The 17,127-nt window shown below is 37.9% G+C and overlaps 1 protein-coding gene across 2 annotated transcripts in view; it reads left to right on the top strand.

Moving 5' to 3' along the window:
* LOC110092967 (5'-3' exoribonuclease 4) overlaps positions 1-17,127 on the top strand; it is a 62,045-nt gene that overhangs the window by 20,939 nt on the left and 23,979 nt on the right. For both annotated transcript variants that reach the window (XM_020817689.2, XM_028692287.1), the window contains 3 exons: positions 9,016-9,144; positions 9,448-9,524; positions 9,611-9,651. In XM_020817689.2, the coding sequence (XP_020673348.1) occupies positions 9,016-9,144; positions 9,448-9,524; positions 9,611-9,651 (247 nt within the window). The remainder of the gene's footprint in view (positions 1-9,015; positions 9,145-9,447; positions 9,525-9,610; positions 9,652-17,127) is intronic.

The raw sequence follows: 17,127 nt of genomic DNA, 5'->3' as shown, positions 1-17,127 counted from the left end.
CCTATGAGTTCTAGGTATAGGATTTCTGAGTCTGCATCAGCATTTGCATCTCATTGCATGAACTTCATAAGGATATTGCACAACAAATTGAAAAGAATAATCATGAATATAAATTACATGTAGATTTAAAACGTCGATTTAAAACTTTTGAGGTTGGTGATTTTGTGATGGTGCGGATTCGTTCGGAACGGTTCCCTCCCGGAACAGGTAAGAAATTGCATGCAAAGAGTGCTGGACCTTTCAAAATACTTAAGAAAATTAACGACAATGCTTATGTAGTAGATCTACCTGCATAGTTCAATATAAATCCCTCTTTTAACATAGAAGACTTAATGGCATATGAGGGTCCTGATTTTAACCCACAAAATCCACTATCAAAGCAGCCTTGTGTGAACCCACCTTGTGAGATCCCGAACCTACCTCCACTACCAGATATCCCTAAATTTCCCATAGCAGAGCGCAAGTGGAGGCAGCCTTAAGTGATGAGATCATATCCACAAGAGGACGAAGAAAGTATTTGATCAGGTGGAAAAGAAAGCCCGAGTCAGAAGATACGTGGCTAGATCGCGAGGAGTTGCAGCAGATTGACCCGGATGCACTGAAGATCTACGAGAGCGCCAGAGATACTTACTCGACGAAGTCGAGTTTTCTCCCACCCTGGAAGAATGATGGGGACATCAGATCGTGGAAGGTTTATCAGAGACATGACCACTGATCTACGGCCACGATCGAGTCATTGTATTTGTGAGTCCTTTTGTCATTTCATTATTTATGTATGTGTTATTTGCTTATTGTTATTTTGGTCTTTCCGTTTGTACCCCTTTGACGGGATGTGTCATGTATGAGTCCAAAGGGCAATTGAGTCTTTTAGTCTTTGAGTCCATTGTACTTGGCTATATATAGCCCTTTGTTTATTGTTTTAAGTTAATGAATGAATGATGATGAGAATTTACCTTACGATTGTTTTCTTAGAGCTTATGCGAGAGCTTGAGAGAAAGAGCTAGAGATCTTGGTGGAGCCTAGGCGAGGCCACCTGTCGTACCCAACAGTCACCACCGGTGGCTCTTGGTCCTCCTCTCTTCCCTCACCACCACATCCGGCCACCTTTACTCCCCTCACCCGAACCCCTTCCTCCTCTCCTAATCCCCACGACCAAAGCCCCACCCGAGCCCCTCCTCCTCTCTCAAACCCACGGCTAGAGCCCTCACCCGAGCATTGCCGTCGGCCACACACCCCTAGCCGCCGGCTTGTTCAGCCCTAGCCCCTCTCATCTTGTGTTTCCTAATTGGGCCTTAGATAAATTGGGATATATTTTGAAATTCAAAAAAATTCTGAATTGATTTCAAAAACCTTCCTAATTTAACATTTCTATTTTAGGAAAGTATTTATTTAGATCTATTTGAAATTTAAAATTCAAAAGGATCTTAAATAAATATTTCCTAAAGTCCCAATTCTAGGAACCATATACACAACATTAATTGCCCCCTTGATCCATGCATGCCACCGGCCCCCATAGAAGGAATTTGGGGATTGGTTTCCTAATTCCCCTCTAAACCTCTTTAGAAATATTTCTAATTTTCTCCTCCATCTCCTTAGCCGAAATTTCCCTCTCTTTGTTTAAAATTGTTTCCAAAGTGAACCCCTTATTTTTGGAAACAAAATTAAAACCTTTCCCCCCATCTTGCCGCCGGCCCCCTTCCCCAACCCGCCCCTCTCTTCTCCACTTCTCTCCTCTCTCAATAGCTCTCTAACTTTCAAACTAAATCTGAAATTTTATTTCAGGTTTTCCTTTTGGCTCTTCCTCCCTTCAATTGTAAGAGAAACTTCTTTCTCTTCAATTGAACTCAAGAGCCCTACCAAGTGCTTCAAGCATCCAAGAATGGCGGATCCGGAGATTGAGTACGGGATAACTTGGGACGAAGACGACTTCACCGACATCCTACGATCCACTTTCTTCGACGTGAACCCGAGTATTGGTTGTACCGTTGAAGCCTACGTGGAGCGCATCCTATTTGCCTTGACGAAAGCCATTGACGAACACTTTGAAGGCGTCGAGTGGAGGATCTCCACCTCTCCCTAACGAAGGTTTATCTTTCCCCTTGCGTCTTATTCCTTTTAGTCTAAACTCTCCTCGGTTGATTGCAGTCACGACGGACTCTTCCAATTGCTCCTGCTTAAGCTTAGTAATCGTAGGATTCGAGTGCACCTCGATGCATCCTAATTCTCATTGTTAGATTAGGGATTAGTTTTAAAACTACTACTGCTCATTGTGTTGCTTTTCTATTTATTTTTGGAAGTTTCAAAGTTCTTACCATGTGATTTAGCCTAAGCAGATAACTACTACTAGTTTTTATTCATTGCTTTAAATTGCTAGTAATCTTGTTTTAGTATTATTCTAATCATGAGTTGTGCAATACCCAAATGAACTCATAATCTTTTCGTTTACGTAGTCCTGCATCAGAAGTATTCTTCTGTTCTTTCAAAATTAGGCACATTGATGCATATGGAAGTTAGTAGTAGATAAACTTGGCAAAGTGCATGTCATGAGTATTGTGTGTATATTATGGACATGAGTATTGTGTGTATGTTATGTCTGTTATGTGTATGTTTAAAGATAACGTGTGGTATTGAAGGTACTTAATGCACTTGACATGTAGATTAAACTTTTTTAGGTATTTATATTTCTCAATTCTTGGTGATAATAAATGAGAAGAAATTTCTATGACAACATATAATTATACCAATATTTTAAAGCTTGAATGAAGGCATTAAATTTGCTATCACAAGTATTTTTGCTTAGCTTATTCAACTTCTCACTAAATAAGAGATTGGGTGTTCTCCTTGGCTAATGATGCTACCTATACCAACCAAGAGGAATCATCATAGATCTCAAAAACCTTTCTATTGTGAAGAAGTCTTAAAATTGGTGATTCAATCATCAGCACCTTTATTTGTCCAAAGGCTTTAAAAGCATATGATGTCCAACAAATTTATCACTTTTTAGAATTTTTGTTATAGATGCATTGATTAGGCTCTAGTTCCTAATAAAATATTTATAGAATGTACTTCAACCCATCAGAAGTCCTAACTTTAGAGATAGAAGTGGGTGTTTACTAATCATTAATTCCTTAATATTTTATGGATATGGTTCTAGGATTTAAAGCACTCCATAAAGACAAGAAATATGTGTTATGATTGCGTGAACATGCGTTTTTGAGATTATCGTAAAACTTGTCATCCCTTAATATAAGCGGTTCTTAACAGAATTGTCTAGTTGTCAAGTTGTGAATCAATATATCATCAAATTACACAACTAAAAAATTGCCAATTAATTGTTTAAACACTGGATTCGTTGGTTCCATAAAATAATTCTATGTATTATACTATCCGGAAGACATGACAGTTCATTCATAAAGCTGACCAGATGCTTTGAATGTTTTCTTTCATGCATGTTCAGGATGAATCAGGATCTCTTCGTTCTTTCCTTAAATATTAATTTTGGAAAACTGTAGTGACCTCATCATTCAATATTACCAAAGGAAAACTATACTTTATAGTAAACTTATTAACTGCATGAATGTTAACACTCATGCACCAATAACTATCTTTCATTTTCATACACCAATAACTATCTTTCATTTTCAAAAGTGCGGGAACATCACATGAACTTAAGCTCATGTAAGAGTCCTTTTTTACACTAGTCTATGTACCTAATGCTTGAGCTTGAAATGCTTAGTGGGGTTCAACTTATAGTTTGATATATTTGTCATCTATGAATCTAAACCGAGAAAATGATTGAAATTATCCTCAATTATATTAAAAAACTATTTTAGTCTATCGAATCTTAAAAAAAAATCAAAATAATTTCATAGTGATACTATTTTGATACATCTTTAAGGAGTTGAGGGACCAAAATGGTCCTTTAATATAGTTGATAACTATTCTGATCTTTTATAAAGAGTCATTTTGATCTTTTTCTCAATCTAAAATGAAATCTATGATTTGTTGACTATCTTGATCAGTTTGAGTTCAAGCTATGTTGAAACTATTCTGAAACTACGACAGAAGTCATTTACCTTTTATATGAAAAGAGAAATTAGTAATGAATGGTGTACATTGTCTAATAAAGTATAATTGATAGGACAAAAGTCTCCTGAGTTTTTTCTTTTTATTTTGTTGGTAGGAAAAATGATGGGGACATCAGAGCATGGAAAATATATCAGAGGCGTGGCCGTCGATCTACCGCCACAATCGAGTCGATGTATTTTTGAGTCATTTCATGTTTTTATTTTTATTTTATTATTTGTCTATTGCTATTTATGTTGTATTTGTTTTTTTTTTCCATTTTTACCCCTTAATGGAGGTCATATGTAAGCCATAAGGGCACTGTTGTCTTTTATTTTTGAGTCCCTATGTACGAGGCTATTTATAACCCTTATGTTTCTCTTTAAAAGTTAATAATTGAATGATAAAAAATTTTCCCCGTGTTTGAGTTCTTATGAGAGCTTGAGAGATTGGAGCGAGGCCCCTTTGAGAGGGAATTTAGATCACCCACCAACCTTCGAGACGGCTGGGTTTGTGGTTCTTCTTCTCTATCTATTTTCCCTTTCCCTTCATCACCTAGCCGCCGGCCACCTAACCCCACCTCACCACCCAAGCCGCCGACCTTCATAACCCCCACCACCCCTCCACCGAAACTACCGACAAACCCACCAAGCCGCCGACCCTACTCCACCTCCCCATCTTCCCTCCACAAATTCAACTCTCTCTTGAATACTTTCCATAAGAAACCACTCTTAAGTTAGGAAGGTTTAAATTCAAAATTCAAAATTATTTGAATTTGAATTTGATGCAGGACTAAAATGTTTTTAAATGTATACGATAAGAATTGCATGATTTCTTGAATAATAAAGTAAAATTAAAACTTTTAGCAATCAAAACGGCAATAGAAAATAAGAGAGGGGTGCCTACGTTTAGGCTAAGCCACTTGCCAAACACTTGGAATATTAAAACAAGTTAAAAGCTCAATAACATGCATAATAAATAGCTTCAACAAAGTCCTTAATATAACAATAAGTTAGCCACATAGAAGGCACGCTCAATTTCTATGTTTACTGAGTTCGGCAGAGATAGACGAACAAGACCTTCATGAATTAAATCAAATCACAAGAGAGAGTTAGACTATGAAAATACAAGAGGAAGATTGGAAGACCTTCGTCACGGCTCGGACATAATCCTCCACTGAACGGTACCAAGTTGCTCCTCTATAGCTTCGATGAGAGTATCTAGAATGCGCTCCACGTATTCCTCAACAGTGTTATCGATATTCGGGTGACGTCGAAGAAAGTCGAGTGAAGCATGTGCACGAAACCTTGCTCATCGTAGGCAAGGCCGTAGTCAAGATCGGGATCGACCATGCATTGATCTCGTTGCGTCGAAGTGTTGAAGGAGTTGCCCTTTTGCTGTCCTTGTTGTTTCCTCTTTGAAAGAGAGGCATTTCTCTCAAGAATCTAAGTAGGAGTAGGCAAGAGAGGTGGTCGGCCAAGAGGGAAGAGGTTTGGGGAAATTAGGTACAGATTTTGGGAAATAAAGTGGAGGGAAATTGTTTCCAATCAATTCTCTAATTATTCTCTAGATTGAGAATAACTAAAGAAGGGGAAGGATGATGAGGGGCGGCGACACTAGAGGGGAGAAAGTGATTTTAATTTAATTCCAAATAGAAGAGAATATCTTTGGAAAGAAATTAAATAAACATGGGCATGGGGGGAATTTCGGCTAAGGAGGGGTGAGGGAGTTTGAATTGTTTCCAAGAGAGGAGGTGGGCGTTTAGGAAACAATTCCTAACTTGAATCACAAGGGGGGCCGACGATTAAGTGGGAGGGAGGAGTTTAATGAGGCCTTTAATGCTTGCTTAAATTATTGAATTAAGTTTGGAAAGAAATATCTCATCCCATTTTAATTTATAATTTAAATAGGAAGGGATTTAGTAAGTTTCCTAAAATAGGAATTCATAAATTAGGTAACTATTTCAAATTCAAATTGATTTTAATTTAATCATAAATAAAGTTACCAAAATTATGAGACCTAATTTAAGAAAGGTGTGGTGGCACGTGGGGATGGGGAAGAAGCCAAGGGTGGCCAGTGGTGGGAGGGCTTGGCCATGAAGGGGGAATGGGGGTTGGGCGCCTAGGCGGCGAGTGGTGGTGGGGGTTTAGATGGCCGGTGTCTTAGGAGTCCGGGAGAACTCCTAGCCAGTGGCTAGGGGATGAGGGAAGGACGGTAACAAGATAACAAAGAAGAACTACGAACCCGGTTGTCTCCAAGGTTAGTGGATGATTCGATTTCCCTCTCCTAGGGATCTCTCTATCTCTCTAAGTACTCTCAAGATCTCTCAAGAACTCAAGCAATGACACAATTTTTTTTATCATTCAATCATTAAACTTTCAAATAGAAACATAGGGGGCTATACATAGCCTCGTACAAAAGGACTCAAAATAAGAAAGACGACAATGCCCTCAGGGCTTAGATACGACCTCTCTTAAGTAAGGGGTAAAAATGGAAAACATCTATAACATAATAAAAGACAAATAACATAATAATAAAAAGAAAGCAAATACATGAAATGACTAAAAAATACATCGACTCGATCGTGACCGTAGATTGACGGCCACGCCTCTGATATACTTTCCATGCTCTGATGTCCCCATCAGAATTCTTTCCTAATTTAAGAAAGCTATTTTAGGAAAGTTTTTTAACCCTTTCCTATTTGATTTTAACTTAATTTGGAATGAAATATTTCATTCCAAATCTCATTACCTAATTTAAGGAAGCATTAAAGCTTCCTTAATTACCCTCCCTAGCCCCCTTGCCGCTGGTCCCATTTAATAATTCCCTTGGGATTTATTTTCAAAACCCATTAAACCCCTCTTGGAAACATTTCCTATTTCCCTCCATCTCCTTGGCCGAAACTTCCTAAGCCCCCACCTCGTTATTTCTTTCCAAAATCGAAGTATTGAATTTTGGAATCAAATCCCCTAACCTCTTCTCTCTTGCTGCCGCCCATGCCCCCTCTCTCTCTTCCTTAATTATTTCCAAACCTAGAGATTAATTAGAGGATTGATTGAAACATTTTTCCCCCACCTTAATTCCCAATATTTGAACCTAAATTCCCCAAACCTCTTCCCCTTGGCCGGCCACTTCTCTTGCCTTCTTTTACTTGGAGTCTTGAGAGAAATCCCTTATTTCAAAGGGAAAACGACGAGGACAGCAAAGGGCCACCTCCTTTAATACTTTGAGGCAACAAGATCGATGCATGGCCGATCACGACGAGCAAGGTTTCGTGCACATCCTTCACTCAACTTTCTTCGACGTCAACCCGAATATCGACAACACCGTCGAGGAATACGTGGAGCGCATTCTAGACACCCTTGTTGAAGCCATAGAGGAGCAACTTGGTCTCGTTCAGTGGAGGATTACGTCCAAGCCGTGACGAAGGTCTTCCAATCTTCTTACTATTGTATTTTCATAGTCTAACTCTCTCTTGTGGTTTGATTTAAGTCATGAAGGTCTTGTTCGCCTATCTCTACCGAGCTTAGTAAACGTAGGAATTGAGCGTGCCTTCTATGTGGGTAACTTATTGTTAGATTAGGGATTTTGTTGAAAGCTATTTTACTTTGCATGTTATTGAGCTTCTAACTTGTTTTTGATATTCCAAGTGCTTGGCAAGTGGCTTTGCCTAAACCTAGGCACCACTCTTTTGTTTTCTTTTGTCGTTTTAATTGCTACTAGTTTTAATCTTTATTGTTCTAATCAAGAAATCGTGCAAATTCTTATCACATACGTTTAAAACATTTTAGTCCTGCATCAAAAAGTCTCTTGGACTTTCTGTTTTTGGTTTGTTGGGTCCATTTCAATTTTTACTCAATGCCAAGATTCCAAAACTCAAGCTAAAATGTAAAAGAAAAAAAATGTAGGGCTCATTTCTTAAAGCAACTTCTGTAATCTATGTCATACATGTTTAATAGATTATGTGAAACATGGTTAAGCATAGCATCTAAAATAGGGGATTGTTTGGTATACAATACACAGCATTTAATAGTTTGCTTTAAGAAAAAAATTAAAGGACAAGAAAGTATCCATGATGGTAACTTGGTTATCTATAGGGCAAAATTTGACACCATAAAATTTACATATTCTTTAATGATGATCCACAATATAGTCACTTTTGTAGGCAAAGGATGAAATAATTTCTTATGTACTTCTTTTTGCTTTAATCTCTTTGTACTGGTAATCTCAAAAGGACAGTTTGGAATTTAAATGAAACTGCATAGACAATTCAAAAAATCAATCAGTTAGCATCCCACTCTAGTTATCTAGTTTTTATAAATGGTAGATGCTTTGGTTTGCTTATGTATCAAAAGCTGTGTTATATGCTTTCTTCCCTTTTGAATATTAGTTGACCTTGAAATATAAATGCAAGGGATTAACGCACAAATTGTAGAATGAATAATATGAAATATTTATTTGTATCGTGTTTTGATTTTCACCTGCTTCTCTCTTAAATCCCATTTGACATTTTTGAACTAAAAATATTATTCGGGAATAGAAGATAGAATGATTCATAAATAGAATATCTAAGTTGTTTGTTATGACATGTTTTTCCACTTCAACTATTACTAACGATCTTGCTTGTGACAATAGATTGTTCAAGCGTTGACGCATACAAACATTGTTTTCTGAAGCCCCTTGAATGACTCAATGGCTGGCGAAATTTCATTTTTTTAATCCATATGAATGTTGTTTGATTAATAAAAGAAAGCCTCAAAAGTATGAAGCTAATCGATTAATCACTTTTGATTTGAATATCTGTTATGGCATGTTACATCATCCCCACTTCTACAATTCTTTTTGAGTTCCCTATATATATATATATATATATATATATATGTTCGTTTTTGTTCTTTTCCTTGCGGTAGTTTCTTTGCTATTTCCGTTTACTGTTTCAAAACTTTACAGGTTTTATCCATATCATTATGCTCCGTTTGCTTCAGATTTTACTGATTTGAAACATTTGAAGATGCATTTCAAGCTTGGCATCCCTTTCAGACCATTTGAGCAATTAATGGGTGTCTTACCTTCAGCAAGGTTAGAATTTTAATTATCTACTCAAAGAAGAAAAGTTATTTAAATACATTTGTTTAAGGTACGTTCTTTATCAGTTAAAATTTCAAACTTTATGGTTTCCTATGTTTTTATAACTGTTTCATATGGGTTCTTCGCTTTATTTGCTAATACATATGAATTTGGAAACATAATTGAAACCTATTTATAAAATCTTAATGTAGTAGACCTATTTATCAGATGGTCCAAACTCGAGGGACCTGGATACTATTTATTCTTTTCTTATATTCCACGGGAATCTACTAACTATCTTGTGTACATTTGCAGTGCACATGCATTGCCATTGTTTTATAGGAAATTGATGATAGATCCATCTTCATCCATTGCGGATTTTTATCCAACAGGTCATTATACATCCTTGACATTCTTTGCATAACTAAAATGGTCCACAGTGGAATGTCTAATTTACTGGTAAACTTTCCTTAAACAGATTTTGAGCTTGATTTGAATGGCAAGCGATTCTCCTGGCAGGTAGTTGCAGCTTCTTTAATTTTAATGAATCATGTGCAATCCTTCTTTAAAGATTCATTTATCAATTAGACATGTCACCATCTTTTTCTTACATTTTACATACTATAAGAACATCCTAGAAAAGTTATAACCTTATTAATGCGCATTAGGAGCTGATTTGCGCCAAGGTTTTACTTATTATTATTTTTTTAACTTCAGAATCTCCTAAATTTAGAGGTTACTTCGCTGTGAATTTTTGTTAAGTTTGCTCGAGTTTAATTGAACCCGACATGCCACATTGTGGATTCTATATGTTAGGCCTTTGATGTTTCGAAATAGGCAATATTTGTTCTAAACACTGAAAGTGAAAAAGAACATAAAATAGAAAAAGAAAGTCAACGCCAACAAAGAAAAACAATAATTTTATATAAGTTCACCTAATTGTTGGCTGCATCTTATTGTTGCCACTGTAGATTGCACTATGATTTGATTGTGGAGAAAATATAATCCTAATTTATCAAGCCCAATTATAAGATCTCTCCCTTCCCCTATAAAAAACCTAGGGTAGTTAAAATACAAAAAGATTTCCAAAGCATCATCGGTTTCATCATGGTCGACTCCCAATTAAATTTGCGGTCCACGTTGTCTCCAAAGGACAAAATGAGACACAACTTGGTGATCTCCCTCTTGAAAACTAATCAATCTTTACATCTCCACCATAACACAATGATTTCTCACCTCTAATGAATAAGTCCAAGCGAAGCAGCACACAAATTTAGTTTTATGATTGGAATAATCTTTGCCAACATATCTGCTAGATTCAACCTTCCAAAAATATTCTCAAACGGTAAAATATCATCTTCCAAAGCCAATCAAATGTAGTGTTGATGGGGATATCGACAGGAGATTCCGGTGCGTTTATCAGAGACGACACCGGAGATCGACGGCCATGATGGAGAGCCTTTACTATTGATGATTATTTGTATTTGCATTTTATGTATTACACATTTATTTTCAGTTTTTCCATTTTTACCCTTGTGGGTATTTGTTTGCTTTTGTAGCCTAAGGGGTATATTAGACTTTTGTACTTGTTGTCATGTGGAGCCTATTTATATGGCTCTTGTATCTTGTATGAGGATGATTATTATTGAATGAAAAATTTTACTCTTGTGTTCTCTTTGTGAGTTCCTTCGTGAAGATCTCTTGGTGAGTTCTTTGTTTGAGATCTCTTTGTGAGTTCTCTAGGTAATTACAAGCATAGTTCTTCTTCTCCTCCATAAACTACCACAAGCAAAGTCCAAGAGTTGGAAGAAGCTGAACCCCCCACTAGTGCCGCCACCCTTGGAGCCCAACCCGTCAGCCACTAGCTCCACCGACCGGCCACCTTGCCGTCGGCCACTCCCCTCTCCACCACTTCCCCCCACGCCTCTCTTCCCTAGCCTTCTTGGGAATTTGAATTTCAAAATTCAAATTCTTTCCAAATTTGAAAATTCTATTTATGGAAATTTTTGAATGAATTCAAATTTAACATTAAATTGATTTGGATTTATTTAAAATTTTCCTAGTCATCATTCATGTTTGGAAACCCCTCTCCCTCTTTCCTTAACTCCCTCTCTCTCTCTCTCTCTCCATACCGCCGGCCCCCTCTTTGGGCTCCACATTGATTTCCATCAATGCACCCCCTCTAATTTTTGAAATCTGAAATTGATTTCAATTAAACCTCCCTCCCATCCCAATTAAAACTGAAATCTATTTCAGTTTTCTACACATAGCTCTCTCCCCTCTTCCCTCCATGCCGCCGGCCCTTATTGGGCTCCCTCCCATTAATTCCCCTCATTAAGGAATTAATTGCAATCAAAGCTTGGAATTCAAATTTCAAAATTCTCCCTCCAAAACCTCTTAAATCTGAAGTTAATTTCAGATTTCTTTGAAAACTACCTAAATAATTTTTCTCACCTAGCCGCCCCCTCTCATCCCAAGCCCCAACCCCCAACCTCGGCCGACACCTTTCCCCCTCCACTTCAATGTTGCATGGAAGATCCCGAACTTGAATGGGGACTTGTATTCGACGCCTACGGTCATATCAACATCCTACGATCTCCATTCTTCGACGTGGGATTTGAGCACGACGACGCCATTGGAGATTACTTGGAGTGAATTCTCCCCGTCTTGGTGTCCGTCATCGACTGTCAATTTTCAGACTACACTTGGATCGTCAACAGCATCCCACCGTACCACCTCCATCTCCGAGTTCCTTCTCAACAACGACGTTCCTTGGCTCCTCCATCCTCGTGGCAACCTCATTTCTAGCGTGGACGCTCTTCCGCCGCTCAACCTAGTTTCGTAGGAAAGAGAGAGAAAGGCCTCAAGGTGAACAACTCCGTATTAATCTTTGAATTCAAGTTACTAGCTTTTAACTTTACGTTCTCCTTTGTATTTGCTTAAATCGTACGGTTAATTTCCTTGTAATGTCTTTGCCTAAGCAAGTGGAACACAAAGAATTTTTATAGCCAACTTTGAATTGATGCATGCTTTTATAAGAGGTTAAGCTACTAGTAAATTTTCTTTCAGAATCTTGTGTAACTCAACCGTGCATCACATCAAGTGTAATGAACTTAAATGTGCTTTGTTCTGGCTCGGTAAACTCGATTCTCTTCTAAATGAATAGCACTATGATTGTTATAATACAGCTTATTATTTGTATACTTTTGACCCAATTCTCTTATGAATGATTGCAACCAAACTACTCCTTGCTTACTTTGGTCAAAACAAACACTGCTTATATATTAGAAAGAGCAACTATCTTTTAAAGCTTTGAAACCCAATTGATATTCGTACTACCTATAAGGTGTAAACATACATAATAGTGTTTTTCCCATCGTCAATATCTCTAGCCATGTCAGCATTACCATGCCTGAATAGTTCCAAGTCAGACTTCCTGAAAAACAAAACTTAATCTACATTACCTCTGTTGCTTGAGAATCCTCTTCATGATCTTCTAATATTGTTTGCTTGGTTAACTCGTGTACCTACTTACAATTCCACTGCTAGGTATGTAAAATTGCTAATAGTTGAAGCATAAGGAGCGTTTTTCTTTTGGGCTTATGACCAACTCAATAAGTACTTATTGGTTTGACATCTTGCATGTTGAACCTGCTAAGCCCATACTTTAAATATTCATCTTGTGATAGCTTCAGAGCATCATTATTCATTGCAATTCTCATTCCAAGTATTTTCTTAATACCTAAACCTTTCATTGCAAATTCTTATCCAATGCCTTTTTCAACTTGTCAAAAATGTTTTTTTTTGTTTCAACTTCGATATATTCTCAATGGTTTCATATAGTAGCAATTAATTTGCATGGCACCTCAAAAAATATTGCTTTCCATGAAGCTACAAACTTCTTGTATCACTATTTTGGAGTCCTTTTGATATCATTATACATGTTTTTTTTTTTTTTAAGTTTGCATACAATTCTTTCATCCCCCATAACATGAATCATTGTAGTTGCATCATATGAATTTCTTCCTCCAAGTCACCTTGAAGAAAAGTTGTATTTACATCCAATTGCTCTAAGTAGGGGTGTACGTGAGTCGAGCCTACTCGAACTTGTCTCCTTAATGAGCTTCGAGCTCTAGCTTAAACTCGTGCTGGAGTTTGATGAGACTTGGCTTGTCGGATCGCGAGCTCAATATATTATTATTAATTTAAGTAATGTATAGCTAAAAATATATAAAAATGTGTTAAAAATGTAAAAAAATTTAAAAAGTAAATTTTCTTTTTAAAAGCAACTATAAAAGCTGCCAAAGACAAATTGTTTTTAATGAGTTGCCATCTACTTTTGAGCTTTTAAAAAATTATTATTGATTTTCTCAAGAAATCAATTGCTTTTAATGCTCTATTGTATGTTCTCCTAAAAGAAAGCATTTCCTTCTTCAACATTTCTTCTTCTCACCAATGTCCTCACTTTCAAGTTAGCCCGATGTAACTCTGGCGAGTGAATCGTTGCGACTTGCGAGTCAATCCTTCTCTCGGGCCTTCGCTCCGATGACCATGTGCCCTCACTTCCTTCTTCGGAGTCGAGCTCAAAGCTTTTGAAAGTCTGGCAAGCTGAGCTCGAGCTCACCATATGAGTTCGTGTTGACCTCTGCATCAGACTAAAGTACAAAAAAAAATACAAAGTACGTACCTGCCAAAATCACTCCCAAATCCACTTCAAATCTCCAGATATTCGGCCAAAATTCCTACAAATAGACGCCGAAACAGTCTCGTCTCGCAAATCCTGTAATTTAGTCGCCTCGATGCCACTGCACTCGATCAATAAAAGGGAGATAAGAACGAGCCTTTTTCTCTTCTTTCACATTCGCTACCTACTCGCAAGCCCTCCGACCTCTTCTCGATTCATCTCTTCCTCTCGCTCACTTCTTCCAAGCCGAACTCCATTCGCTGCTTGCGATTTCTCCAAGCCAAACTTCCGCACCTCTCGCGACGAACTTCCCTATCTTTATTTGCAAGCCATGATCTCGTTGCCACTTTTAAGCCTCTCGACTGAAGCCACCTACAACTTGTCTTCCTAACGTAGACGAACTTCCATCTACCTCATACCTTTCGACCCCCTGCTCTTGCGCAAGAGTAGCCTTCTATAACCCTCAATCCCGTCGACCAAGTCGCATATCTGACCTCCAATATGAAACCCCAATAGCCACTAGACCTTGTTCGAAGGTTCGACCCAAGCTCAAGACTTCGCAGACCACTCTAGCCTCCGCCCCTTCTTCCCTCTGTATCGATCTTCCCCTTAAACCGACGCTTCTTCATCTTCTCCACTACTCCATCAGATGCCTCCAGCATATAGAACCCGCCGGACCCAGCACCCGCTGACCTCTATGCCGCAATCCAGACCTCCGATTGACCTACAGGAACCTTCCCAACTCCTGCACTTAGAGCTCAAACTCTTGCCCTAGCCTCCTCTATCCTTCTCAACTAAAAAAACAAAAAAAAAAAAAAAAGAGGGAAAAAGATTTTGTGCATTTTTGTAAAACTCCATGGCCGCCATAATGCAAAGGTATAACCCTTTGATCCCTAAAACTCTGAGAGCCCGATTTAGACGCTTGCAGCGCGACAAAACAACCACCTATATATGCTTTTCTTAGCGTGGTGGGAGGAAGTTTGTTGTGATGCTTGCGTCGAAGCAGGTAATCATCAAAAGCCTCAATATCGACTTTTGCGGCGCACCGAAAAATCGCCTATACACGCTTTTCTTAGTGTGGTAAGATGGGAACCCGGTGCGGTGCCTACGGCGAGGTGAGGACACTTATAAGTACCTGTACGCGGGGAAAGCCGATTGCATTTTTAAACATGAACCTTTGAAGACCCCTACATGCCTTTCTTGGCGTGGTGGGGGACTAAGATTATGGCCGCGGTGTCCAAGGACACCTACCATACACTCTTTTCTTGGCGTTGTGGGAAGGCCCGATTTCCTTTAGTTTCCCCTAAAAGGTGGCGACGATGGGAGGATGTCGAAATTTGGACTGAAAATGCACAAGACTTGGACAAAAAAGGGACTTTATTTGGACATTTATTTGAGCATCAAATGAACTAAACTCAAATTCAAATAAATGAGCAAAACACTTAAATCAAACTTGATCAAAAAGAGCTTGAACTGAACAAGGTTATTTGGATTTGGACTTGAATGTGACACAACAAACCATACTTGGGCTTGAATTTGCAAAGGACCACTGGGGACTTGAGGGAAGGGACTTGAATAAATACAGAAGACTTGAAAATAAACTGAATCAGAAACTTGAACAAACACAAAAGATTTGGCTTGAACAATTTGAACATGAACTTGAGCTTTCAATTGAACAAATGACTTGAGTCAAACTTGACTACAAGATACTTAAATTCGAGTGGACAATAACAAATTGAGCCTCGCACTTGATTATTTGTAATTATACAAATTATGAGCGACGATCTAAAGAATTCAAATGAATGTCAATGGGAAACTACAATAATAACTCATAACAACTAAAATTTCTATATCTTGCTCATGAAGGGTGACTAATGTGAGCAAACACTTTGATTGCAAGTAATAATACATGATTCTTGACCTGTCCATAAAATATATTCGCACGAATCAATGAAGACAATTGCAGCAAAGAATAAATGCATGAGATGCATGAAAAGTATAATCATGAAGGGTGTGGATGCAATGCTCCAACAAGCAGTTCGATCCCAATCAAATATGTCAATTTCCTACGAGCAAAGAAAGCCAACATGAAATGGATTGTTGATTAAATAGAGCTAAAGAAGCATTAGGAATTGAAACTTGCATACGGTCGACGTCATGTAGTTGTGAACAACTACACCAAACCCTTGTAAGCATATCCAGTATACGATGGGTATGAAGAATCCCTTGCAAATACTGATATGGGTTCTCGGCAAATACAAAAGTGTGTTTCCAATTAATATGCAACTAATTGCTAACCAAGATGAATTTGAGAAATTTGGAACAAATAAAATAACCTATACACAATCATTTTGAACTTGTGCACAAGTACATTATACCCTTACAATCGACCACCATATAATATCCTGCAAATACACCAATTCGTTGCCAAAAAATATAGAAGGGCTTTAGCAAATGCAATATTATGTAATCAACAGTTCAACACCGAGCCATGGATGAATGCATCTACATGCCTACAAACAACAATAGCAGGTGTACATCAAATATTGAAAATTGTAGCAAAGGCATAAGGAATGCATGCAATTGATGATAGGAAGTATGCTGCATATACGATGAACTTCTTATGCATATGGATACTCATGTAAGGTGTCTTTTACAAGCATAGATGAAATCCTACAATATGTATAAATACCTATGGCTAAATGTAGAAGATTATTATGTGCGCATTACAACCTGTTTGTGGACGAAAAAGCACAAAATACAGAAAGATCACAATAAGTGCGAGCTCCTACAAATCACCGCAGGAAACTTGTCATGCATACAACATGCCACCCATAAGCAAATGCAAAAATATTTTGATAAATGCAAATACCTACAAGTACTTGTAAGGGACTTGATGTCTACAAGCACAATGCAAGAGATCCCCAGCAAAGATCAAAGACCATAAGCAAAAATGTAAAAGAATTGTGATGGATGCAAGCATCTACAACCTAAAGCAGGAGAATCATTATTGCACTACAATCCACCAACAGAAAGCAACAAGTAGTGCACGACATTCTATATGTACGAAACATGCATATAACCAGTAAAACGCCACGTTACTAGATACGCAACATCCATGCAAGGCGGACAGAAGGTGTTTACAAATATTCCAAGAATGCCCTCTCACATGCACTATAATATTTATGCTCATATGTACACAAAAGGGGCAAGTGCAATCGCAAAACCTGCATGGGCCTCGGTGAGCATGTTATGGTTACAAGCGTAACGTCTAGGGATACTATATGGGTCAATAAATGAACTTCAATTCA

The sequence above is a fragment of the Dendrobium catenatum genome, unplaced genomic scaffold (assembly GCF_001605985.2).
Source record: "Dendrobium catenatum unplaced genomic scaffold, ASM160598v2 original_scaffold_161204, whole genome shotgun sequence".
Taxonomy (NCBI): domain Eukaryota; kingdom Viridiplantae; phylum Streptophyta; class Magnoliopsida; order Asparagales; family Orchidaceae; genus Dendrobium; species Dendrobium catenatum.
The sequence above is the reverse complement of the archived record's forward strand: the minus strand, read 5'-3'. Positions and strand labels throughout refer to the sequence as shown.